At 33.0% G+C, this 25,888-nt stretch overlaps 3 protein-coding genes across 7 annotated transcripts in view; 2 read left to right on the forward strand and 1 right to left on the reverse strand.

Annotated features, from left to right (window-relative positions):
• The first annotated feature begins 143 nt into the window (after nt 1–143).
• Nucleotides 144–25,888, forward strand: part of LOC129795190 (cytochrome b5 reductase 4) — a 64,772-nt gene continuing 39,027 nt past the window's right edge. The window contains exons 1-3 of one of the 4 annotated variants that reach the window (XM_055836273.1): nt 144–302; nt 15,337–15,437; nt 15,664–15,851. In XM_055836273.1, coding sequence (XP_055692248.1) covers nt 15,695–15,851 — 157 coding nt within the window. In that variant the 5' untranslated portion in view covers nt 144–302; nt 15,337–15,437; nt 15,664–15,694. Of the gene's footprint in view, nt 303–12,195; nt 12,389–15,336; nt 15,438–15,663; nt 15,852–25,721; nt 25,797–25,888 lie in introns of those variants that run through there. The other 3 variants (XM_055836275.1, XM_055836274.1, XM_055836271.1) reach the window with 3 other exon arrangements.
• LOC129795197 (sentrin-specific protease 8) lies at nt 301–2,650 on the forward strand. Its single transcript, XM_055836282.1, has one exon. It carries the CDS (start codon nt 568–570, stop codon nt 1,204–1,206), a length of 639 nt encoding a protein of 212 aa, XP_055692257.1. The 5' UTR covers nt 301–567; the 3' UTR covers nt 1,207–2,650.
• LOC129795191 (fatty-acid amide hydrolase 2-B) lies at nt 1,242–12,787 on the reverse strand. Of its 2 annotated transcripts, none has more exons than XM_055836276.1 (6): nt 12,580–12,787; nt 7,646–8,129; nt 7,225–7,577; nt 4,806–4,902; nt 3,706–4,425; nt 1,242–1,521 (listed from the first exon to the last, which is right to left on the reverse strand). In XM_055836276.1, exons 2-6 carry the CDS (start codon nt 7,964–7,966, stop codon nt 1,291–1,293), a joined length of 1,722 nt encoding a protein of 573 aa, XP_055692251.1. In that variant the 5' UTR covers nt 7,967–8,129; nt 12,580–12,787; the 3' UTR covers nt 1,242–1,290. The 2 variants fall into 2 exon arrangements, with proteins under 2 accessions (XP_055692251.1, XP_055692252.1); XM_055836277.1 differs by lacking the exon at nt 12,580–12,787 and adding an exon at nt 12,355–12,557.

The raw sequence follows: 25,888 nt of genomic DNA on the forward strand, positions 1-25,888 counted from the left end.
CAGAATTCTCAAAATGTAAGAGAATCCCTCAAATACCAAATAGAACAAAATGAAATGAAAAGAACTTAGCGCCAAAAAGAGAAAAGAATTTTTGGCGCCAAAGTTTTTTTTATTCATTCCGTGATTCAGCGAGCTTTCACAAAAGAGAACCTAACCTCAATTTTATAACACTTTGCTGTATCCCAGTTTCTTGGTTTATTTTTGTGCAATTTGTGGTGTTTTCTGGTGAAAATTGCAAGAAAGTGAGTATTGTCGTGATATCTGGAGAATCCTTACATGATGGACAAGCTGAGGGAATCCAGGTGAGAGCATGGCAAAGCATAAAAATCAACATTTTCCCCCATCTCCCTGGAGTTAGCCATGAAAGTGAGGTTAGGTTCAATGTCAAATTCGCGCAAGAAATCCTTGGATTGTTTTGTGGGCTTTAATTGAATTAATTGATCGCGAGAAAAGCCCTTTTATGCAAATTATCGAGTCAATTTTGTGGCTGTAGTACCTCTGTGAATGTGAGAAGTAAATCAAAGATTGCTGGGAGTGTTCGTGTGTTGGGATTTTGTTTTCCGGGAGATGTCCGGAATGGATCGACAGGTACTCTCCTTCCACGAGAGCCTCCTCCGGGAGTCAGATGTGCACCTCCTACGTGGTCCCTATTGGCTAAACGATCAAATTATTTCATTTTACTTTGAGTACCTTGAGAAGGTTGTCTACAGGGATGCGCGGAATTTGCTATTTGTCTCTCCGGAAGTTACTCAGTGCCTAAAGATTGTCTCCAGTGACGAAGCGAGTGTCTTCCTGACACCACTGCAGGCAACAGAGAAGGATTTCATCTTCTTTGCCCTCAATAATAATGAACAATCAACGGCTGGGGGCTCACATTGGAGCCTCTTGGTTTTCTCCAGACCTGAAAATACCTTCTTCCACTTTGATTCCTGCTCCGGGAGTAATTTAGCCACGAGTAGGCGCTTCTCACGGCACCTTCGCGCATCCCTGGGCTGTCCTGGAGCTGAATTGCACGAACATGAGTGCCTCCAGCAATCAAATTGCTACGATTGTGGCATTCATCTCATCCTAGCCACGGAGATGGTGGCACAGCATACTGAGGACACAGGAACAGTACACAATACCCCGGAAATTCACCAGCAGGACGTCAAGGGGAAGCGCAGGGAGATTCTCAAGATTATCCGACAACTGGGAGGAGAGATTTAACTTCGAATTTTTTTTTGCTTTTCTCGCCACAAAAATATGTAACAAAATTTATTTATTCTCTGCAAAATCTTCCGTGGAACACCATCACGCCACAATTTCGGGCGCCACCCAACCCCCAAAGGCACGTTCCAGCTCACAAGCCACAGCCAAGGAGAGACGATCCTGATTCACAGCCGATACCACTTGCAGACCAATTGGGAGACCTTCGGAGCCCAGCCCAAGGGGACATGCCGTCGCTGGGAGGCCCAGAATGTTAATTATTCCCGTGTAGGAGAAGTTGAGGGCACGTACGAGGGGCTCATAGTGGTAGGGTGCCTGTTAAAAAAATAAATGTTTAACAAAGAAAATCAATAAAAAAAATTGCAATTAAAATGTTTTAAACGTGAAGTTTTTAATTTTGTTGCAAATAAGGAGGGATTGAAGGCCTTATTGGACTTAATTTTAGGTCACGGATTTTCGATCTGAACATCGAAGCTTCGGTGATTCGATGCATCGAAGCATGTTCGAAACACTGCAAAAGAACAGTTTTGTTTTTAAAATGCTTCGATTATTCGAATACATAATCGAATAACATTCGAAGCTTCGAATAATCGAATAACATTCGAAGCTTCGAATAATCGAATAACATTCGAAGCTTCGAATAATTTTTAGATATTCGAAGCTTTTTGAATATTCGAAGCTTCGAATCTTATTCAATTATTCGAATAATCGAAGCTTTTTAAAAACGAGGCAGTTCTTTTGCAGCAGTGCAGTGCTTCGATTTTTTCTCAACAATTCGAAGCATCGAAAAATTCGATTTTTCGGAGCCCTACTTAATTTATCCTAAAAAAGTTTTTTTCGCATGCAATTAAGACGACAAAATGAATATTCTTTCATTCTACAAAAAATAAAAGAATTTTATTAAAAATGGACGAATCTCGTCAATTTGCATACTTTTAGGCGGGATTTTGCACTAATAATGTGTTGTCCTTTGAAAATTACAAGGATTCGTTAAAATTAATTTAATTTTAGACTTCTTATAGATTAACCCTTGGAATGCGGAGCGGGGTCGTTGAACGACCCCAGCGCTATATTTCGTGTTATATCTTCATAAATATAAAAGATACCATTCCCATCTTTTGGAAATAAGTTCTTTGGTTATCTGAGGAGGTTATGTAAAAATTTCAGCTCAATCCGACCACCACAAGAAAAGTTATTAAGGAAAATGTAGAAGAAGGGAATTCAAAAATTGGTGTAACGGTCATGCTGCGGAAAATTTTTTAGAGCATAAACAACATAAAACATAATTAGAAGCATGTAAATGTGCAAAACAATAAAGAATATTCGAGAAATATTGCCATTTATCACTTTGCGGGAAGTGAGGGGAATGTGGGGAAGAGTGAAAAAAAAATTGCAGTTTCTTGGCAAATTTCTCAAAAAGAAATTGTGAAAAATGATTGAAAAATGTTTTTCCCTAATATCTCCTTCTAAGTATTTTAGGGCGGCGAATTTGTGGTGCAGGGTGCAAGAGGACTATATAAGGAATCTATAGGCACTAACCCGACAACTCCAGGTTGTATAGTTTGGGAGAAAATTGGCCTTCTTTTTGGGGTCGTTCAACGACCCCACCTTCGCATTCTACGTAACTACCAAGGCCTCCGCATTCCAAAGGTTAAGTGAATTAAGTAGACTTTTAGGCGAGTTTCTGCAGCAAACAATACCTTTTCTTCAGAAAGAAACAAAGATTTTTAAATCATAAAATAAAATGTTAGGTTAGGTTGGTCAAAATGGCCAGTTGGGTGATATTTGTTTGCAGATTTTCGAATTTAGAGAATAAATTTCAATAAAAAAGGGTCTAAGTGCTTAATTCTAAATTGATTAAGCTGTGAGAGCCTGCTTTTAGGCAGGATTTTGACAGGAACTTCATTTTCTTCTATTTTAGAGAACAATAAAGCGATACTCAAATGAGTAAAAAATGAGCACGAAAATGAAACTAATCAAAATCAGAAGAAATTAATAAATTTTTCATATTATTAGGAGATTTTTTTCATATGAAAAACATTTTTTTTTTTAAAATATAAATGAATATTTTTGAGTTTAAGAAAAATCATTAAATATTTTAATTTTTGTAGAATTTTTTCTTCTCATTTGAGAAATTTTATTTACTCTTGAAAGCAGAAAAAGTGATTTTTCTCCAATATTTCACATGAAAAGCATGAAAAATCGATAAAATCTCGATTTTGTTTTGTAATTTTAATTGAAATAATTAAAAATTAGTGAAAAATCGAAATTCCATCGATTTTTCATACATTTCAAGTGAAATTTTGATGTAATTTTCTTGTATTCTTTCAAGAACAATAAAAATTTTCGGTTGAGAATAAAATGGCTACAAAAATTGAAATAATTAAAAAAAAAAAACAAAATAGAGAATTTCTCGATTTTAATTACTTTGGCATACTTCTGGATGACTTTATGTAGGAAATTAGACCGTTAGATTATTTTATTAAAAATTTAACTCACCGCAGTGGGATGTGTGGGGTAGAGGAGTACCCCATCGTCTCCTAGGAGTGTCTGCATTTCCTCCAGGAGCTTCTCCTTTTGCTCCACAAGGAAAATTTGTTTTGGGTCCCCGTATTTGATGCCAGAATTCTCAAAGAGTGCCGTCAGGATGCCAATTAGGGTATGATCTGAGCGTCCAAAGATCCACTTGAGGAGCTCAAAAGTCGGGCTGATCTTCCCAGTGTACCCTGTGATCTCCTGATCGAATCCCGGGGCGTCCTTTGCCTTCATGTTTGCCAACCAAATTGGGGCGGATTTGCGGAGTTTGTCGAATCGTACACGCTGAACTTTTGCCTTAACGGTGGATTGGAAGTGTGTGACGACCTTCTGCATAGCTGTCTTGATGTCTGGGTCAACGGGGGTCACGAGATGACCGCCCCCGTCGTCAGTTTGGTAGTAGATCTTCACACGGCTGAGATCAACGGGTTCGTCGAGGCGCAATTTTGTCGCATTCTCTCCCGCCATGATTTGCAGCATTGGTTTGAGGTCTGTAGCATAGCGTGACATTGGGCCAACACCGAGGAAGGACTTGAGGTGGTAGTCCTTTGGAATGGGGTAGTGCCCCTTTAGGGAGACAATGAACTTGCTTGGCTTATGCCCAAAGACACCATTGAAGAAGGCCGGCATGCGAATTGAGCCTCCAATATCGGAGCCAATCCCAAAGGCAGATCCAGCTGAAGCCTAAAAGAAAAGATTTTTACAAATTTTAATACCGACCTAAAAAAACTGACTTAATACCTTAAGACCTACTTAAAAAAAACTGACTTAAAACCTTAAGACCTACTTAAAAAAAAACTGACTCTAAACCTTAAGACCTACTTAAAAAACTGACTTAAAATCTTAAAACCGACTTTCAAATTTTAAGACCGACTTAAAAAAAACTGACTTAAAACCTTAAAACCGATTTAAAAAAAACTGACTCAAAACCTTAAAACCGATTTAAAAAAACTGACTCAAAACCACAAGGCCGAATTAAAAAACTAACTAAAAACCTTAAGACTGACTGATTTACAAATTTTAAGCCCGACAAGTTTCCTAATTAGTTTAGTTAATTTTCTTACCAAAAGGCATCCTTCACCTCCACTACTTCCACCCACAATTCGATTAGTATCATACGGGTTGCAGCTTTTGCCGTGATTGTTATTGTAGCTCTCCCACCTGTAAGAGAAAAATGAATTTGAATTAAATTAAATTTTAATAAATTCACCTCTTATTAGTCAAATCACATGAAATGCCGGCGATTCTGACACCATCGTGCGCTTGGTCAGAGAGTTAAAAATATCTCGTGCTTGTTGGATGGGGAATTTACATTGTGGGGGTGGAGTGGGGATACTTTGATATTCACAAAACAATCCCCAATTTATGATTATTGATCTCTTCACATTGAGAGGCTTTACTTATTAAACGCAAAAAGCAATAATCTTCACTCCATTGTAGCAGTTTTTAGATGCCTACAGTCCTGTTCCGAATTATTAGAACTTATTTTTTGATTAATAAAATTAATCAAAATATTCAGGGGAAAGTGAGATGAGTTAGTAAATTAGAAGAAAATAATTTTTGAACTTTCATTTTCAATTTTTATTAAATATTTTCAGCTCAACTATCACCTAAGGGGATGGTGATAGTTGCCACTACCCAATAAATAAATTGATTTTAAAAATAATTTTCTCATTTACAAGTAAAAAAACAGAGTAACAACAATATTCCAGAGAGAATGTAAAAGAATCTCACTGCTTCAGCTTTAAATTAAATTCTATTTTTAACACAATTTTATGTCAAACACATCACCGCAATAAGTTGTTTACAAAACATTTTATTGCCTTTCACTTGAACCATGTTTATATGCGCGGGGTATTTATGACAAACGAAAATGCATTTTAGAAATAGATTTAGATACAATTTTCTTCATACATTTTCACGACAAAATCTCTCCGCCTCCAAGCCGCAGAAACACGATGGGAAATGTTTTTTTCGCGTGAAAAATGTGGGGCGAAATTGTAGTAAAATTTGTAACGAGCGAGGAAATTGGGAGGCACGCACATGGAGGGAGTGAAAAGTTTTCTGGATAATTTCCCATGAGAATGTAATGGCTTACATTCCCATGTTAATTGTTACACACAACACATTGGCAATTAAGCGATATATTTCCCTCCATTTCCTCCAGATTTTTCTTTTTTTTTGCTTCCATTTCTATTCGCTTATCGGGTTAATACTAAACGATCAAAAGCTCAATTAGCATGTTAATTGAAAGGAATTCTTTTAATTTGCTATTTAATCATTAGAGAAATTATGATGTTGACAACTGACTGAGGAAAAAAAAACTCGCGTGGTATTCTTTTCAGAGAAATTCTTCAATGGTTTACATTGCAAATGTGAATATTTATGTGAAACTTTTATGTTTTATTGCTGAATCTTTTTCTTTTTTTTTTGTTTAGGAAGGAATTATATTTTGAAATGAGGAACGAATTATTATTAGTTTTATCACCTTTTATTCTTTTTCTCATCCAATTCAAAAGAGAAATTCTTAACATTTTCCTTACTACTGTGTGTCTTGAATATTATCCAAGAATTTATCCCAACTCTTGAATAAATGGATGTAATTTTTTTATTGAATTTCAAAAGCAAAAATTCTTTTCAAGATATTTTCTTTTCAAATGAGAAATTGGAAAAAGAATTCTTTTCTTTATGTAGAAATTGTATTTTTACAATTCTTGGATAAAAACCATAGGCAAAAAATTCTTGGATTAAAGTCAAGATCAAACTACGTTATAGTAATTTTAACCTTTTTTTTTTAAATAAAATATTCAAGACTCAAACCACATTTAGAATAATTCTTGAGTATATTTTTGTTAAAAGTTATATTATGTTTATATCATTGAAAGAATGAGAAGAATTTTCTAAAAAATATATTGAATTTTCTCTTCTTATTTGAATCCTTTTGTTACAAAAAAAATCTTGGATAAAAGTCAAAGACTCAAACCACATTTATAGAAGTTTAGTAAGAATAATCAATTTGATTAAATGTCTCCAAATAAATGATTTTAGGACTATTTTCATCCAGTTTTATTCACCCAGATAATGAGAACAATTTGAAATTAATATTTGACCAATCATTTTGTCTGCAGAATTATTGGATAAAATTCGAGATTCAAACCCAATAAATAGAATTTTTATAGTACGTAATTAACTAAAATTATATCAACAGACTAAGCAATTTTTAATTGGTTTAATCTTCATTGATTCAATAGGAGAAAGAGAAGATTTTTTTTAATTAAAAAAAAACATTGGAATCTCAGTAAAGATTATCCAATTACTATCCAATATTCAAACCTAATTTGAGTAAACTTCAATTATTTTTTATCCAGATCACTACATTATTATCCTTAAAATTAATTTAAATTCATCAAATAATTTTAAATCACATAATACGCCCCCAAAGAAACAAGTAAAAATGTTTTTTAAAGTATTTTTGTTACTCACCACATGCAACATTCACTTGTATTTGTGATGGCTAATGGAATGGCTCCGGCTTCGCGCATTAAATGAATTGCTTCGGAATCCTCTTCAGCCCTTTTGTGGCGTCTTGCAACAATGCCAGCTGTATTGAGGAGTCCCTCCACACAAATGCAATCTTTTGTGGTAATTGGAACGCCCAAAAAGGGTTTTTCCTTCTCAAGTTGCTCCTCTGTCATTTGACCGGATTCAATTAATTTATCCGCAGCTGCTGCATCCTTTAGGGCATCGTCAAAGCGTCGATCAACGACACAATTCAGCAATGGGTTGATTTCATTTATTCGATCAATGAACGATTGAACCACGTCAATGCTTTTAATCTGAAAGGATTTTTTGAAAAGTCATTTTTTGGGTTATTTTGAGGAGAAATTCTGAAGGACGACGTTACCTTTCTTGTTCTGATTTTACGTGCTAACGACGTTGCTGACTCAAGAAGTGTCAAATCCTTAATGGGTGGCATTGATTGACCTTTGGCGCCAAAGAGAAAGCGCATTATCCCACGTACGAGGATAACGATGAAGCGATGTATGAGATTCCCAGTCACTTTGAGGATGGATGTGGATTTGTGGGTGGGCTCATCGCCAATTGGGGTCATTTTGGTGAATGGGGAGAGGAGGATTGAACTAAAACCAGGAGAAGGGGAGGAGGAGGAACTAAAAAATTTGGAAAATTTCTTCAGTTTGTTCTTCAGTTTGGCCTTCAATCTCATCGATAAGGACGATTGTGATGTTGTTGTTGATTTCTTTGTGGGTTGATTGTGTAAAAATCCCCCAAAAATCGTTGAGCTTTTTATTGATTCCGCGTCTTATCGTCGATTCTTTGTTGGTCGTTTCCCTGTAGTTTGTCAATGTTGGCACTTTAAGATTGTAGAGCTGAAAAAAAAAGAATAATAATTTTGATAAGTTTATAAATGATGATAAAATCTCTTTTTCTGTCTTGAGAAAAAAATGTGCAAGATGAAAATTTATTTAGGGATGATTAAATACGGAAATGTGAGCGCCCAGGGAGTACCAGGCGTCTCCATTGTACTTTTTTGATTTAATTTTTAATAAATTAAATCCGAATAGGAGGATTTTTCTTGTGACTTTTTATTATGTTTTTTTTAAACGTTTTGTTGTTAAACAGATAATTTTTATTTAATTGGAATGATGATGAAATTTAAACCTAATTATAAATAAATGTTTGTTTTAATTGTGTCAAATCACGTCTTAATTAAATTAAAACATCTGATACCTATTAATTAAATATATATTTAAGTATTTTAAATAAATTTTAAAAATGTTTCTGTGAGTCTTTGTCTTTCTTTTTTAATGATTATTCCAATAAAAAGTTTTTATTTTAATTTTGTTTAACAAACATTCGTTATAGTAGAAAATGCTCTAAATTGTTCTCATTAAGTCTTGAAATTTTTTGTACTTATTCATTTCTCATTTTTTATTCTTCAGTGCTAAAAAAGAAATCACTGGTGTAGTAGATACAGCGCTCAGCTGTCATACATAATTCTCCGGTTCAAGTACAGGCCTGAACCCTTTTTTTTTTACTAAAAATGATTAACAAATAAATATTATCTGAGGGTGAATGATTAAAGTTCTATATACGTTTTATGTGGCCAAACAGTAGCTCAGTGAGTTCAATCATAAGTTCCTCTTGTTATCAAAAAGCCATTGATTGGGCAAAGTCGAAGTGAAAAGGTAATCGAAATGGCTTATCAAAATTGCTAAATATATTGAGTCTTGACAGACATTTTTTTCCTTTTGCAGACGAGTGTGTAAAAAATTCAAACAAAAATGTTTTACTTAATCATGAATTCAAGGGTTTAAGATAATCTTATTAGACAAATAAGAATTTTACTTAATACCTTTAAACGATTCTTGCGATATTTTTCACTTCAAATCTTTAAGAAGTGAATTTTAGAAAGTTTTAAAAAAGAATTCTATATTCAATTCAAAGAAACTTCAAGTGAAATGTTTCATTATTACGTCACTACGGCCTATTTTTCGCACTGAAACTTGTGATGAGCACAAATTGGGACCCTTCCTTGTGAATTAAATCTCACGTAAATCCCAAATGGTGGACAAACATTCACATTAAATTCATATAGCGATTGAGCTATAAAATAAATTATTAATTTTCACCAACATGCTTTGAGCATTAAATACAAATTGTAGGTATATTTACGCTTTTTTTTTATTGTTTTTTTTTGGGTGAAATGAAGAGCGCAAATTGTCGTCTCATGGATTATTAATTAATTGGTTCAATGAACAACGGCAAGTTTGACTTATTCTCATATTTAAGAGAATTTTCTTTTTAATTTTGCTGGACTTTCAACTCAAAAAAAAAAATGTTTTGAAGCTGAAAATTTTTTTTATCGCTCTTGACACATACAAAATTCCACTCATTTGACTTCAAGACGTACAACAGGCTGTAAATTAATCATTAGAGAGTGAGAGAGAGAGCCTTTATAGAAGAAACCGAATGACTCTCATCAAGCTTAAGCACCAAAGTCAACAATTAAAGTTAAATAAACATGCGAATGATATTATCGCGCGCGTCGTGACAATTGCACAAATCATCCTCAAAGGAGGAGGTTTTATTTAAAATTACGCTAAGTAACAATTTGAAAAAACTAACCACTTTAGCTATTTTTTGTCACAATGAGAATTTTCAAGAAGGAATAAAAAATTAAGTTTTAATTAAAAAGGAGCTTATCCGCTTTGTATTGAAAAAAAAAATTCTGATACGCGTAATATTATTGCAGAGACCTGAAAAAAAAGGTTAAAAATTCCTCAAAATAGACATTTTATTTTCCTAACAAACTAACAAATATTAACCTAAAAATGTGAACAATGACGTCACTTTTCGTTTTTTCATCGATGTCAAAAAAACATCGATGAAGCATAAGAATGAATGCTTCATACACTGAAAGAGATGGAAATAACACAATATAGTGACGTCATTTTGTGCTTTTTTATTTAAATTATAGCCAAAAGTGGGTAAACTTCCTTCAAAGAGAAATTTTTCTTGAGAATTTGCTGGCTTTTGTGTCTTCATTCAAGTACTTGTGTAAAGATAATAATATCTGGAATATTTTATTACTTGAGATTGATAAAGAAGAACTCTCTTTTATGTATCAAAAACTGTTGAAAGATAAATCCCTATTGAAAGTGCAATAAGAATGAATTTCTAATTTAATTCATTGTGCACCAAACAGTGCGGGTGACTCCAATATGTACTTTTAAATTATATTTTCATTCAACATCCGCATTCAGACACATTTTAATTTATACATTCAAATTCATATCGGTTTCCACATGATAGTGACACAGACTTCTTTTTTTGTTTTGAAAGAAGAAACTCGCGAGCTTTTTTAAACATATTTAATTAGCAGAGATAATGGAAGGCCGAAATCTGCGTATTACTTAATTGTGAGGAAATTTAATGATGTTTATTTGTTGTTTTATTATTTGTTCAGATTTAGGCACTTTTTAAAACACTCTGGCATAGCAAAGGAGGAAGTTTGGGTGTCTCAGTTACTTAAAAACGATTAATAAGGTCAAGTTCATCGTAAGAAGTGAAAAGAAATTATATTTTCAGGTAAAAAAATTTAACGAAATAAAATAATTCAAGGGGAAAACGTTAAAAAAAACCATCAAACGTTAGAAAAGAAACATCCAGAGTAAGAATAAACATCAAACGTTAAGAAAGAAATGAAAAAAAACTTAAAAAAAAGGAGTGTCAAATGTTAGAAAAGAATGGTCAAAGATTAGAATGTACGTTAAACATTTTTATTTAATTTATTGTGAAATGAATGAAAATCAAGGGGTGTTTATCTGAGTAATATTATTCGGATCTTCGGAAATATTCGGTCAGTCAATTCAGTCAATATTCGAGTGATTCGTCAAAAAAATCAAAATATTGGTTTTTATTCCTTTCTTGAGAAGCAGAAGCTTAAAAAATATTTAAATCCAAAAAAGGTGTAAATTCAAGCCAAAAAGTTGTAAATTTAAGCCTAAAAATAAATAAATTTAAATCGCGAAATGGCTAAATTTAAGCCGATAAATAATTATTTGGCTTTCAGTCCTAAAGACACAGATGTACGAGCAAAAGCCTAAGAAATATTTAATTTTAACGCTAATTGATTAAATTTAACCTAAAAAAGGACTAAATTCAACCCTAAAAGAAGTAAATTTAAGCATAAAAGTTCTAAATTCATTTTTTGCTTTTGAATCATTTAATTTTTTATAAGTGAATGTGAATGTGAATGAAAATATTCATATCTTCGGAAATATTCGGATAAACACTCCTTGATGAAAACAGAGTAAAGTATTTAATGTTCTTTTCACATTGTACTGTCCCCTAAATACTGCCCTGGTATTGGGTACTTTTTTCTCCTCAAAGAATTCCCGCCTTTTCATTATTATTTACTTTCTCATTCAAGTTGAAAAAGCTTCCAATATATTCACAAATTGCATTGTTGTTTCTTTTCTTATTTGTTTGTGAATTTATAATGTTTAACCGGCTTCACAGAGACGGTATGACAGGGCTGTATTCTTTTCTTGGTTTTTTGTCTTGTTCTCCCTATGTAAAGTTTTCTACATTCACTTCCGGTTTAACAAACTATAAGATTGTCCCTCTTAAAAAAATCTATTTGCTATTGAATCACAAAACACTTGATAGCTGCGAGCGCTTATCAGGTTTGTTGCTTTTGGTGGGTGATTATGGGGCGAACATATTAAAGACACAACATAATAATTTTTTTTCGGGTGTTACACAAGTTTCTTATGGTGAGAACTTGTTCTTCTTTTTTTTCGGAGAGGGTGTTTTGAATGCTCTCAACAAATCTATGAATAAAATCTTTGATGTTAATTAATCCCACACACTTAATCGCGCACATCTCTTATCCTTCTCTACACGAAAGTCTCGATCGTGCGCACACACAGAGGCACCAAATACTTTGAGAGAATCACAGAAGTATAACATTTTACTTTTTTGATGCCAAAATGAGTGAGAAGAGTCGCGATGAAGAAGTTTTCTTCATTTGTGTTAGAGGTGAAAGATGTAGTATGGTAACAATGAATTGAAAACTGTTTTGAACACCTTTTGTGTGTGAATTTTCTTGCAGAGCATACAGGTAAGTAGGGCCTTTCTAATGCTCTTATTTTCTTTCTTGTCACACAACACACTTTTTTCCTTTCAACAAAAAAAAAGTCGTCAAAGAAAAGTTTTCTTTGTGATTTTCTTCACAACGTCCTCTGGGTCGCGTCACAATTAGTGGGGTTCAAAGTGTGATGCAAGAGGATGTGATGCAAGAAGAATACAAACCGGTTAAATGGAGGGACATAAGTGATGTCGTTTAAATACAAAAAAAATCCATAAAATGGGTGCTACAACACAACACTTTGTGTGATGAGAGACGTTGAGCAGAGCGACGCGAAAATGGATGGGCGTCGTACGAATGGAACTACATCACTGTTGAGGCATTCGTCGGTATCGTGCCGTGTCGGGGACCGTGGAAAGTCGAAGCTGTGGCAGCAGCACCAGCTGATATCATGCTAAAGGGAGGAGTACACATTGAGTCACACTCCTCACCATCATGATGGGCTTTGTGAATGTTTCGCCTGTTGTTGCGATGCGTTGCCATCATTGTGACTTTGTACGGTGAGAAGATTGGCGAAAGAGAGACGGAATGTACGTACATTTATCAGTGTATTCAGCTGATTTGGTAGAGCTACACTGATAGCAATTACCGGCGTAGTAATCTACGGTTTGTAAAATTGGCGCGAAAATAAATTCATTTTTTTTTGAATATTTGTTTGTTGTTTTGATGAATTTTGGAATCAAGATTTCAAGACAAGGGGTGGTGGAATATTTTAGCGAATCGCCCGAATCTCAGACTGTTGACAAATAATCCGAATCTTGACAGACTTCAAATCTTGGAGAAAAATTCGAATTTTGACGAAAAGTTTGAAACTTCCTAACGAATAATTCGAATCTTGACGAATAGTACAAATCTTAACGAATAGTTAAGATTTGAGGTATAAAATGGTACTTTGAGGTATAAAATGTCTAAATTTAGTACATTTAGTACCTACATATTTTTAGACCACTTTAAGCTAAGGCAAATGTCAGTTGTGAGAGTGTGCACATGAAAATATTTACATTTCGTATGATATTTCTTGAAAAAAAAATGGACTCAAAAGACTAATAAAAATTAGTACATTTTTAGACCTTTTAGAAAAAGCACTTGTAGTTCAATCAAAGAAATATTTTGATATTATAATTGTTGGTGATTTAGAAGGTTTAGTTTTAATGCCGAAGAATTTATTTACTTTCTCATGATAAAATTTTTTTTATTGACATGTGAAAATTTTAGTACATTCTTTAGACCAAAGTTTAGATCCCTACGATGATTGCTTAATAATCTTTATTTGATTTGCTAAATTGTTTTTTAGTACATAAATTTAGCTTATATCTTTAGATCACTTAGCAAAGACTCACTCTGTTCTGTTAAAAAGAAAACGTTTTAGTACTTTAGTTTTTTAGTACTCAGACTCATTTCATTCAGTAAGAAAAAAGATAAGTCACTTTATCTCTCTATTTTGTGAAGTCTCTTGAAGTATTATTAGTAAGTGTCCTGCCTAAATTAAGTACTAGAATGAGCACTAAAACGTTTAAAAAATATTTATAAAATAATAATAATTTAAAAAATATTTATAAAAGTCAATCATAACGCGTCCAGTTATAAGAGTTGGTGTCCCACAACGTGGAAAAGTTTATTTATGCGTTAAAATTGATTTTTGAGCAGTAACTATTAGGCAAAGTTGAATTTTTTTGTGAAATTCAGCAATTTGATGCATAAAAATAGACATATCTCTAGTTCTATAAAACCTACAGAAATTTCGTGACTAGTTTTGGAAAGATCTTGAAATAAGCTATAATTTGACATATATCTCAATGATTTTCAAGGTCACCTCTAGAACACAAAATGGCGGATTTTTGTTTCACAAAAAGAGTTTTTCGCATTTTTCGTCACCAAGGAATGGCTTTAGAGGTTTCTGATGTTTTAGAAAGTTGTAGATAATTGCAAAACCTTTAATTTGATACCAAATTGAGCAAAATCGGACAAGCGGTTCAAGAGATATGGCTCTTAGAACTTTTCAAATGTAAGAATTTTTCAAATGGCTATATCTTCTAAACGGCGACATAGAATTTCTTCATTTTCGGACTGATGAAAGATATTGAGTCAGGCTACAACATATCAAAATTTAAAGGAAATCGATGATGGCAATTCGGAGATATAGCCCCTTAAAGTTATGCAATTTTTGTTTTTGATTTTAGCGCCTCTTGCGGATATTTTTGAAACTTGGAATGTTCTAGACAGTTGTAGGGCTTCTCAATACCTTTCATTTGATACCAAGATGGTCAAAATCGGTCAAGCCGTTCTCGAGTTATATCGAAAAAACACTTTTTGCTTTGAGCCGCCATATTTGCTAAACGGCTTGACCGATTTTCAAGTATGAATTATTGATGAAAACGTCTCACTGAGCTCTACATCATACTAAAATTTCAGACCTCTAGCTATAAGGGAACTGGTTGACGGTGTTTCAAAATGGCGGACGGCGGCCATCTTGGATTTTAAAAATGTAAAAATATGAAATTTTACACCTACATTTCTATAGAAAACTTCAAACCTGAAGTCTCTATCTGTTACCGTTCTCGAGCTATAAGGCAAAGTTTGGGCGACCGGCCGGCCGGCCGGCAGGCCGGCCGGATCAAAAATTTTCCACCACCATTTTTGGAATGTGGGTTGTCTGAAACGTGCTCATACCAAGTTTGAGCCCGATCTGAGGTGGTCGGAAAATCCGACGATTACAATACTTGGTGTTGGCCACGAAGTGGAACACCAACTAATAATAATACTATTTTCTACAGAAATGATAACTCTTTTATTTTTCTTTCTGTTAATTAATTTAGTGGAAAATGTTTTTTTTTTAATTAAAGAAAAATTATCAAGCTAAAAAAATGGATTTTATGTAGTAATTTGAAGTAAAATGTTTTATTTATCTTTTTTCATTACAGATTGTATAGCAAAGGAAGAAAAAATATCTGAGAAAAACAACAAGCAATTTCTTTGCATTTAATATTTAGTAATTTAAACTAATTCACAACAAAATCACTATGTAAGTTTACCCTTTAAGACTAAAGAATTTAATTAGGTTTTATTGTTAAATATTTTTCTTTATTTTAAATCAATGGTATCTTCAAAATTTTTAAAATATTTACTATTCAAATACATCAAAGGGTTAATGGTAAAATCAAATCAGAATTCTATATAAGGCAATTTTCCAATAAGAATCCCTTTTTTTAAGAACTAAATTCAATTTACCTTAAAAAAATCTCTTGAAGCGAAAAGTCTTCTCTTTTCTGAGCTGTGAAAATGGGTGATAGTCCAAAAATCAATTTAACAATCCCATCAACGGATCGGAAGGGCTCCAGTCGCTCACCATCACCCTCACCCACACAGAAACGAAAAAATATCTTCACAAACCTCCTACCGCAGAATTTAGGGGTCATCCAGGGTGGATCAGCAACAGGTGAGTCTCTTTTGCTTCTATAATACATTTTATCAGCATATCATGTTGTATCCTGAAAATGCCAAAAGTCACCACCAAAGGGGAGAATGGGAGGGAAAATTCACAACAAAACCTCCCCCCACTGGTACAGAGAACACGCAAATTCACTCCAACAGACTCACATTAATTGCGGCAATAAATATTGAGGTCATTTGTCGCTTCTCCCCCAATTATGACGATCATAATGAATTGAATGAGCTTATTTTATATGACCAACATGTGCACACACCATTGCACATTCACACACAGCAATGAATGTGATTCAATTAAGGAATTCGTACCAAAATGGGTTTAGGGAGGAAAATATGGTGCTGCTGCGAAGAACATTAAAGCATTTTAGTCATTCCTCATAGGGTTCGTTAAATGTCAATTATAAAATATAAAGCTTTGAATACTTTAATGGGATATATTTGTTGCATTTTTTTCGGTGGTTAAATAAAGCTTAAAAAAACGGTAGAAAAATTCAAATAAAAATTAAATGACAGTTGTAGAAATTTTGACAGTTAACTTAACGAAAAATCTATTGAAAGATTAAATAGAAAAAATATTGATGCACAGATTTATTTTGTATTCACTAAAATTTTTAATGCAGCTATCATGGAAAATTTAACGAAAGTAACATGTTTTTTTGACAAATATTCTTCGTTTTCTTATTAAAAAAAAAACACTGAATGGATTAAAAATGAAACTTTAAATTGAATTCAAATTATTAAATTGAACGAAAACGGTGTGAAATTGAACGTAGTCAAAATACTGAAAAAATCTCGTCTTATTTATTAATAACAAAGTTTCGTTAAGTTTAAATGTCAAGTTGAAAGATTTGAATTCAATGCAAAGTTTCTTTCTTAATCCATTCAGTGTTTTTTTTAATAAAAAAAAAGATTTATTTCGCCTCTTCGTTTTGTCATAGTTTACCCTATTTTTACTTTTATGCTTATTTTGACTTTCGTTCAGTTCATTTCGTTAACTTTTCTGTCAAACTGACATGACTTTGAGACATTTTTTTGATAGTACAGTTTTCAGTTTATTTCATGCAGCTTTCATGGAAAATTCAACGAAAGTATTAAATTGAACGAAAACTGAGTGAAATTGAACATACTGAAAAAAAGCTCTTCCTATTTATTAATAACAAAGCTTTGTTAAGTTTATATGACAAATTGAAAGATTTGAATTCAATGCAAAAATTCATTCTTTTCTTATACTCCCCTTAGTGTTTTTTAAATAAGAAAACCAAAAATATTTGTCAAAAAACAACTCTTCGTTAAGTTTTGTCAAATTGGCAGAACATTTAATTTATTTCACCACTTCGCTTCGTCATACTTTACCCTATTTTATGCTTATTTTGACTTTCGTTTAGTTTCTTTCGTTAAATTTTCTGTCAATCTGACATGACTTTGAGACATTTTTATTAACAGTATAATTTTTAGTTTATTTAATCCTTTTTGTGGGTTCTTTCAAACTTTCTCTCATTCTCGAAAAAAAAAGAAAGAAAATCTGTTTCTGTTCTACCTTGACTTTAAAGAGGCTACTAATTACTACATTTTTTATACATTTAAAAAAAATAAACTTAACGAGACACGTGGTTGAATTTTCAAAAGAAAAAAAAATCTATTTGTATAAATTTCCTTAAATAAATCCCAAATATTACAATTTAAATGCAAAGAGAGATTCTCATGGAATTTGAGTTTTTTCTACAACATTTTATTAAATGACTCCGAACAAATCCTTTTTAAAAAGAAAAGAATTTAATACCAACTCCATGGGGAATTTAATATAAAAATCCTCACGTAAACGATTAAGTGAATAGCTCTGCAAAAGCTCAATGTTCGTACTATGTAGGGGAGGACGGGGTAATTTGGCCACTTTGGCGGTTTTTGGGATATATCAAGCAAGTATGGTAGTATGAAGAAAACCAAATAGCCCTATTTTGTAGGAAATTTTCCGGCCTACAACTTCCCCATATAACATTTTTCTCTATCTCGATGAGAAATGGGTGAATTTTCCATTCTCCTGGACCCTTAGCTTAGTGTCCAAATTACCCCGAGCACGGGTAATTTGGACACTTTGGCGCACAAATTATTAAACATGAAAATTTTTGAACAATAAAAAATTTTATTTTTTCGATTATTTTTTTGGAAGATAGGTTATTTATCTAAGATTCATTTCCAGTAATTTGCCAGATAAAAATATTTAACAGAGCCTCAAACTTTAACATTTTCTGAACCATAAACGGGCAAAGTCTAAAAAAGGTCATTTTTCAAATTATCGTAAATTTCTTTTTTTAGATAAAATTTTTTATCCTACTTTGCTTATAATCTGTAAGAAAACATTAAAAGGCACAACCACAATAAATATCTTAAATGTGCGTCGGAAAATGTGCCGGAAAAACTCAAGTGGCCAAATTACCCCACTCCAATTTTCCGGATAAAACCATTTCCACAGGAAAATCTGTTTGTGATATCGGAAAATGAATGTCACTATCGTGTTTATGAGGGATCAATGACCCTTAATGGCTTAAAAGTTAATTTTTAAGTGTTAAAAATTTTTCGAAAATGACGAATTTCCAAAATGCCAAAAGCACTTGAAAATGTGAAAAAATGATTTTTCTTAAACAAAAGAAAATCTAATGATCGGATTTTCCTCAAACTTGGTACTATTGATTATCTCTATGGGGAGTATAAACTGTGGAGAAATGGATTTTCTAGCATTTACCATACTTGAGATATTCCCATTAATGACTTTGCCAAAGTGGCCAAATTACCCCGTCTTCCCCTACATATGTATAGTTATTGAAACCTCAAAGGAGATTATCTCTCAAATGCAAGCTCATTGAGTCCATCAATCAATAGAATATTATGCGTTGTGTCTGTTCTGTGTGTCTGTGAAGAAAAAGAGTTAATTGGAAAGCAAAATTGACTTTTCTCCACGTGTATGTTCACACCATCATCAAGGGTGTGTAGGCCAGACTACAGAGAATGATGAAGAATAAGAAGATCTCATCTCTTTTTATCTAAATGGGGGTGTGAGGAACATTCTCATCCAACCCCCCTACAATGTGTTTCAGCTCAATTTTCATGTCACGCTTCTTCACTCTCCTGATAAAAAAAGCTCCCCCGCCTTGCCACGAGGTCTTCATTCTCCCATTAATGCCGTACACACACACATTCCATTGTCATTCATCAAAGCTTGAAAGATGAATCTCACTGAGACGGAGGGCGAGGAGGGTGGTGTAAAAAAGAAAGTGTAAAGCAGGAAGTTGAATTTAGCATTAAATTTGCCTTTATTAATGTTCCATCACTCCAAAATGAAAGATTGCCTGTGCTCACAGGAAATGCTGAAGAAGCTGCGACATCCGCCACTCACAAAAAAAAGAAGCTTCTTCCTCAACTATTTGAAAACCCATGTTGAGGTACGATGAGCAAGCAGAAGGTGAAGCCTTCGGGGGAATTTGTCTGTGGGGAAAAATTAAATTTTCTTTAAAGAAAAAAAAAGAAGAAAATGCGAAGAAGAAGCTTCAACTGACCCACATTTTTTCTACCCCCATCTTCTACGACGCAATTTAGTGTGATCTAATATACCGCGCGTGAGGGATAATTAATAAAAAACACAGGGAATGGAAAAAGGAGTGGGTGGGATGGAAAACACACCCTTAAGGTGATTCACCAAGTTTTACAACGCAGACACAGCCTGAAGGACAATTTAATTGGACACAAAGCTCCATTTTCACATTTCTCTCATGTTAAGAATTTTTCTTTTCAAAAATTTTTTTTTAACCTCAAACGGCAATAATTTGGAAGAAGAAAACAATAATTAATTGAATAAATAATTTAAAGAAATATAAATTTCAAGACCTTCAGACCAATCAAAACATTTTCAATTAATAAGAATTAAAAAAAGAAATAAAAATTTCATTATTAGCTGTTAATATTCTCAAATAATTTTCCTTTATTATTATTAAATCCTCGTGGCTGTATTATATTAATTTTCCTCCCCCTCATCTGCATCTTCTTCATTTGAATAAATTATTTCCATAACCGTGAGGAATTAAATGAAGTGATGCACAGGAATTTTCATAAAGGGAAGCTCGAAGGAAGTCTCCAAAAGGGATTGGAGGGCACCAGCTTAGGCTAAATGCTCACACAATGGCAATTGTCTGGAAAGCTTTAGAACTAGGAAAGAAAATTCATTGAGAGGCTGGCATATTGTTAAAAATTGAAAAAAAATTAACAAGAACGTGAAATTTTTAAAATCAATTGTAAAAATCATAGATTGGGAAAAGGAAAAATAAAAAAAAGAAATTTTCAAGAAACATGAGATATCTAAACAATCTAGAATGTGAAACATTAAAAAAAATAGATGTGAAAAAACGGAGAACGTGAAACATTTTAAATTAATTTTGTACGTTCCGTAGAACTTATGAAACAAAAGACTAGATTCTAATATGAAACATAAAATTTCGTAGAACCTAAAAATTCATGCAACAGCTTTGTGAAACATGAGAAATCAGAATAAAAATACTTCATTCTATGTAAAATATTAAAAAATAAAAAATAATTCCGGAACAAGCGAAACATCGTCTCCACATCATCTTATTTTATTTTATACATGAAACATTCATGCCAATGTTTCATCGTTAATTTTTGTGAATGCAATGTTTCAATCATTGAAAAAGATCAATAAAAAACACAAAAGTGACGTCATTTTATATGTTTTTTTTTGGACAAATGTTTATTGATTTTTGTCAGCTGATTTTTAATTGGTAATTGAGATGTTCTATATCGAAATGAATAAACTCCTTTTGGAAGAAAAAGGTTAAACCCAACATATTGCGAGTTTTTTTTTGGGAAGGTGGAAAATCAAAGAATTCTTTAGCATTGGTTCTTTGACACACGATAGCAGTGAGCATAATGCGAGCAAATACATGCCAGGAACGAAGAAATGTTGTGGGTGTGGGGGTGGGATATAAAAAGGGATCTCATTGAAAATTCCAAGAGCATAGCATAAATTTCTTCGATCCGTCGAGACAAAATTTCCCTAACATTATGATAAAACATTACAAAATACGAATGAAAGAAAGAAACGTTGAAGAAAAAAATGGGGCCAAAGAGAGATTTTATCCCTTTTCTTATGCGGGGGGTCATGTCGTGAAGACTTGACATTTTATTGGTGTCATTTGTTCCCTTAACCACTCACTGACTGTGGGAGATTTTCCCGCCACATCATGACGTTGAAAGCTCTGAAAACGAAGGAATCAATAGAAAATGAAAATCATTTAATTGTAATCATGCATAATCCACCTTCAGGGGTGCATTGTGCTCAAGGGGCTTTATGTTGAAGTCTTCCGGCACTACCACCTCTCCCTCCTTAGGGTGCCTTTGCGGGGGTTTAGGGGAAATCCTTTTGTGTCTGTGCTTTAAATGTAAACAGACGCTTTTCCTTGGCACGAGTGATGAATTCTTGGGTAGAGGAAGGTACCATTATATTGCCTAAATATTCCTTTGCCATTTTCAATGCTTGTCGCATGAGAAGAAACATAAAATGGGAAGCAATAAAGGGCACATAAATTGTAAATTTATTTGTAATATATTTTTGTTGGTTCATTTGAAAGCCACACACAACCGGCAATTTAAGCAGATTTCCTGCCCTTTGCCTTTAACCTCTGAATTTACATCGAGAAAATTTTAACCATAAGTTTGTGAAATGTAATTCAAGATGATTACCCCACACCAATCCTTCTCCCTCCATTGCTTTTCTGCCTCTTAGAAAACATCCTTATTATCCTTTTACCATCTTCAAGCATTTTCACCACACTCCTCCTCCCAACCCCTAAAACATCCGTAAGATCTTGTGCAAAGATTTTCGGGGGGCGCGATAAGCGCGTACACAGAGTGAATGATGTCATGGTGGGAACATTTGTCGCCTCAGATAGAGAGTTAAGGATTTAATTTAAATAAATACATTTTCACGCTACAATAAGCTCTCAACATGTTCCTTTAAAAAGCCGCCTCTCTTCACTCCCTTAAAAAGGGAGGGAGGGTTCTTCATTAAGTTTTAAAGGAGGGAAAGTGGATGGGAAAAGTTGAATGGAACTCTCTCTCTCTCTCTGCGTTAAAGTGACGCTTTGAACATTCCTAAAAACACCAACGCATTAATCTCACATTAATCCAACCAAGATTTAATGTAAATCAAGTGATGAGATTTGTTTGTAGATTTTCAATTTAAATTCATTAAGGTCCTGAAGATACATTGAAGGTGATAAGAATGTCAGTTTGACAAGAAATTTCAACAAAGAAATAATGAAAATCGTTCTTTATAAGGGTTAAAGTATAGTTTTTTTTTATAAAATTGAAAACTGAACGAAGATTTTAACTTCTGTCAATTTGACAAGAAATTGAACGAAATACTTAACGAATAATTTAAACTATTGTTACATTGACAACTAATTTAAAGTCAAAATGAGCAAAAGTTTAAGAATCTTTCATTGTAAAGAGTTTTAAGATTAGATAACACAACGAAAATTTCGTTTTCAGTCGACGAATTAACGAAAAATTTAAATTATTGTCATTTTAGGGTGTTATTTGAATTTAAATAAGTGAAAATTTAACAATATGTCATTTTGACAAATGTTTTAAGGGAGAACTGAACGAAGACTTAATCTCCTGTCACTTTGACGAGAAATTAAACAAAGGAATTAACGAACCTTTAAATTATAATCAGTTTTACAATCTAAGACTGAAAATTTATAAACGTACCAAGTTGATAGAAAATTGTAGTGGTAACTGAACGAAAACTAAGTCTAATTTATCTGTCTCTTTCACAATAAATATATATATGTATAACCCAAAAGTGAAGTAATGAATAATTTTAAATAAAAAAAAACTTGCAAAAAAAATCATTTTTAAATTTATTTTATTTGAATTTATTATATAAATTATTTTAAATTATGCCTGTTTTCAAATAAATATTATCAGATTGACAGATAAAATTTGACAGAAAACTTATCGAACGTTATAACTATTGTCATTTTGGCAAATGTTAAAAAAAATGAAACCTAAAGGAACATTACTTTAAAGATATTTAAAAAAAATAATTTGGTTGAAAAGTGAACGAAGCACAACCTGTCAATTTTATACGTAATCTGATTTAAATATTAACGAAAGACACAAAAAAGGCTCATAATTTTGTTTCGCAACAGAAAATCGAAAGAATAAACGTTCTTTGAACGAAGACTGTTCTGTCACATTTGGCAGAAAAAACGAAAAAAATCTCACTTTGACTGTTAATTTTACCACGAACTAAACGAAAAATATTTTTTTCTCGCAATGTTCCCTCAGTAAATTGAATTTATGCATCGATGCACCCACTTTGCTGTCATTCAGCATAATTGCATTGCCTCTCGCTGCACATGATGCTGGCAATGTATAGCATAAGACCTACATATCCTTTCATTTCTTCCTGATGAAATTGGGTTCGTTAATGGGAAATTGCATTAGAGATGGAGGAGAAATTGATGCTGCTGCATGTTGAATCTTCGCGTAATTTCATTTTGTTACCCCCTCCCTCCTTCCCTCATACAGAAGGGCTATTTTTGCGCGCGCTACGAAGGAACTTTTCCCCGGAAAAGTTGCATCAAACTGAATGTTCTGAAAATCAAACCCTCATATAAATTAAATGCGGGGAAAGGGTTGATTTTGCGTGTGTGCCCCTTTGCTCACAGAGAGAGCTTGTTTAAACAATCGTGGATGAGGCAAAAAAAAATTATGGCGATATTGTGGTGAAAAGGGCGATAGGGGGGGAAAGTGAGAAATGTCACGTTTGAAAGGAAAAAAAAAGAAAATTCTGTACGGAGAACGAAAAAGCGATAAAATGTTTATTTTTCTTAATGGAAAAACCTCACTGGAGGCGCCTGGTTGGCGGAAGAGTCAACCTTGTTCGTTTTCTTCCATTCTATTTTTTTGAGTTTTTTTGCAAAAATATTTCTCCTCTGCAAAGATATTTGTCATCCCTACCTTGAAAAAGTTAAATATAATTTATTTTAGCTCCAAAACATAATGCTGCACCATCTCTTCTTATCCACCCACCCTGCTGTGAGAAAAACTTTTCTCCATCTTGATTTTCTATAAAAGAAGATTTTTGTTGTGTAATCTCTTGCAGGAGATCTCGAGGAAAAGTTTCCCAATATAGGACGTTGTATGTATGTTTATAGGTATCCACTATATATAGAGAGATGAAAGATATTTTAGTTTATGAACTGTTTGGGCTTATAACCCACCAAATATCCCCTAAATCGAAATGATATTTGATTTAAATAACATCAGTTTTTTCTTAGTTGGGGAGAGATGATAAAATACAGAACATCCTCCAAGGGGTTAATCATAATGTAAAAAGAGAGACTTTTATTACCTAATTTTTTTTTAGAAAATTAGATTTGGTTAAAACTTTCGTAGGATGTGGCGCTTCTTGCAGTCATTTTTAAAAGCTTTGAACATTTGAAGACCTTCCTGAGAGCTTTTAATTAAAATCAGGGTGATTGAAATCGGTCAAGCGGTTTTGGAGGATAAACGATGCTAAAGATTTTCTTCTCTATTCTACCTAATTTTCCTCTAAAGTACAAAAAAAGCATTAAATGTATCCACATTATAAGTTATTTTTTTAATTTTTGAAATAAATTTTAATTGATAAAGCACTGAAGCATATGTTTTACGTGTTTGAAGAGAAATATTAAACAGATTTTTTTTTTAAATTCTTTCTTTAACTATCTGTTCTGTTCAGTTTTTAAGTATTTTTTGTCTTAAAAAATCATTTTTGATAGTTGAGCATAAGCGTCACACCTAAGCTCTTAGCGCTTGATGCATAAGATTCTACATGTGATAAAAACGAGAAAAAAACAATGTTGTTATCTTTCTCGTACTCACATAGAGGTTATGATGCTCAAGCACTTGGAGCTTTGGCGTGATTATAGTGTAAGGCCATGAAGCATATGCTCCAAGCTACTTAAATGACGTATCTTTTGCATATTTATGCATTTTTTTCGAAATATTCTGAAGGAATTGAAAAATATTTTAAGGTTCTTCTGAATATTTTTTATCCTCTTTACGCATATTTTCTTTTGTCCTGTAATTATTACATTAGCAAAACAGAATAGATTCCTTTTATAAATATTTTTAGACAGTTCTCTTTTTTTTTAGAGAATTTAATTTCAATAGTTAAAAAAGAAATTAAACTATTAAATGGAAATTTAAAAAAAAAGTTTTAAACTGTTTAAAAAAATATTTTTAAAGGAGTCTATGCAGTTTTGTTCATATCACAAAATTTTAAATAAAAAAAAATGCAAATTTTTTAATAAAAATCATACTGGTTAAAGTAAAATTAACATAATTAACCCCTTCATTTCAATATTATGTAGCTCTACACATTTTAGTGCTTTCATTTGAGATGAAACTTTCATTGCGTTGTAAAATTAGTTGTAAACTTTTGCCCACCAGCATTGGGCAATTTATATTAGTTTTGCGATGGGGTATGATGATAAATGTCTGAGGAGATTGGATATATACTCTGTGTGAAAATTTTTCGAGAAAACTTGGGGTGGAGGCTGTAGTTTGATGGAGGGAGAGGCGGATGGGGGGTGAATTTTGTGAGTCGTCAATTTTCTCATGAGGGCTTTTCTCACAGAGATTTTTCCCATTGATCTGCTGAGCTGCTCTTGGCGGTGAATGAGAAATATTTCCACGAGAAATGTTTCTGTGTGTGTGTACGAGAGTTTTCCTTCTTGATGGTGTATTTGTGGGTGGAAAATTGTGTATAAAAGCTCATCGTATTTTCCCACAGTTTTCAGTTGACGAAGAGCTTTTGCCGGTGCCACATTCTCTCGCTCTTCTCTTTCCTTTTTGCGGCTCTCGTTAAACGGTTAGTTCTCTCCTTCGACGTGGATATTTATTTATTTTGCTTCTCAAGGAAAAGAAACGAATTTTCATGGTTTGTTTTGTTGGTAAAAATGC

The sequence above is a fragment of the Lutzomyia longipalpis genome, chromosome 4, assembly GCF_024334085.1.
Source record: "Lutzomyia longipalpis isolate SR_M1_2022 chromosome 4, ASM2433408v1".
In the NCBI taxonomy this organism is placed as follows: Eukaryota; Metazoa; Arthropoda; class Insecta; order Diptera; family Psychodidae; genus Lutzomyia; species Lutzomyia longipalpis.

Coding starts and splice junctions, on each gene's coding strand:
- LOC129795197 (XM_055836282.1), top strand. CDS start 568: ATGTCCGGAATGGATCGACAGGTACTCTCCTTCCACGAGAGCCTCCTC.
- LOC129795191 (XM_055836276.1), bottom strand. CDS start 7,966: ATGAGATTGAAGGCCAAACTGAAGAACAAACTGAAGAAATTTTCCAAA. Junction 4,903..7,224: donor ACAAGTGAATGTTGCATGTG/GTGAGTAACAAA, acceptor TTTCTCTTACAG/GTGGGAGAGCTACAATAACA. Junction 1,522..3,705: donor ACCCCACACATCCCACTGCG/GTGAGTTAAATT, acceptor TTTTTTTAACAG/GCACCCTACCACTATGAGCC.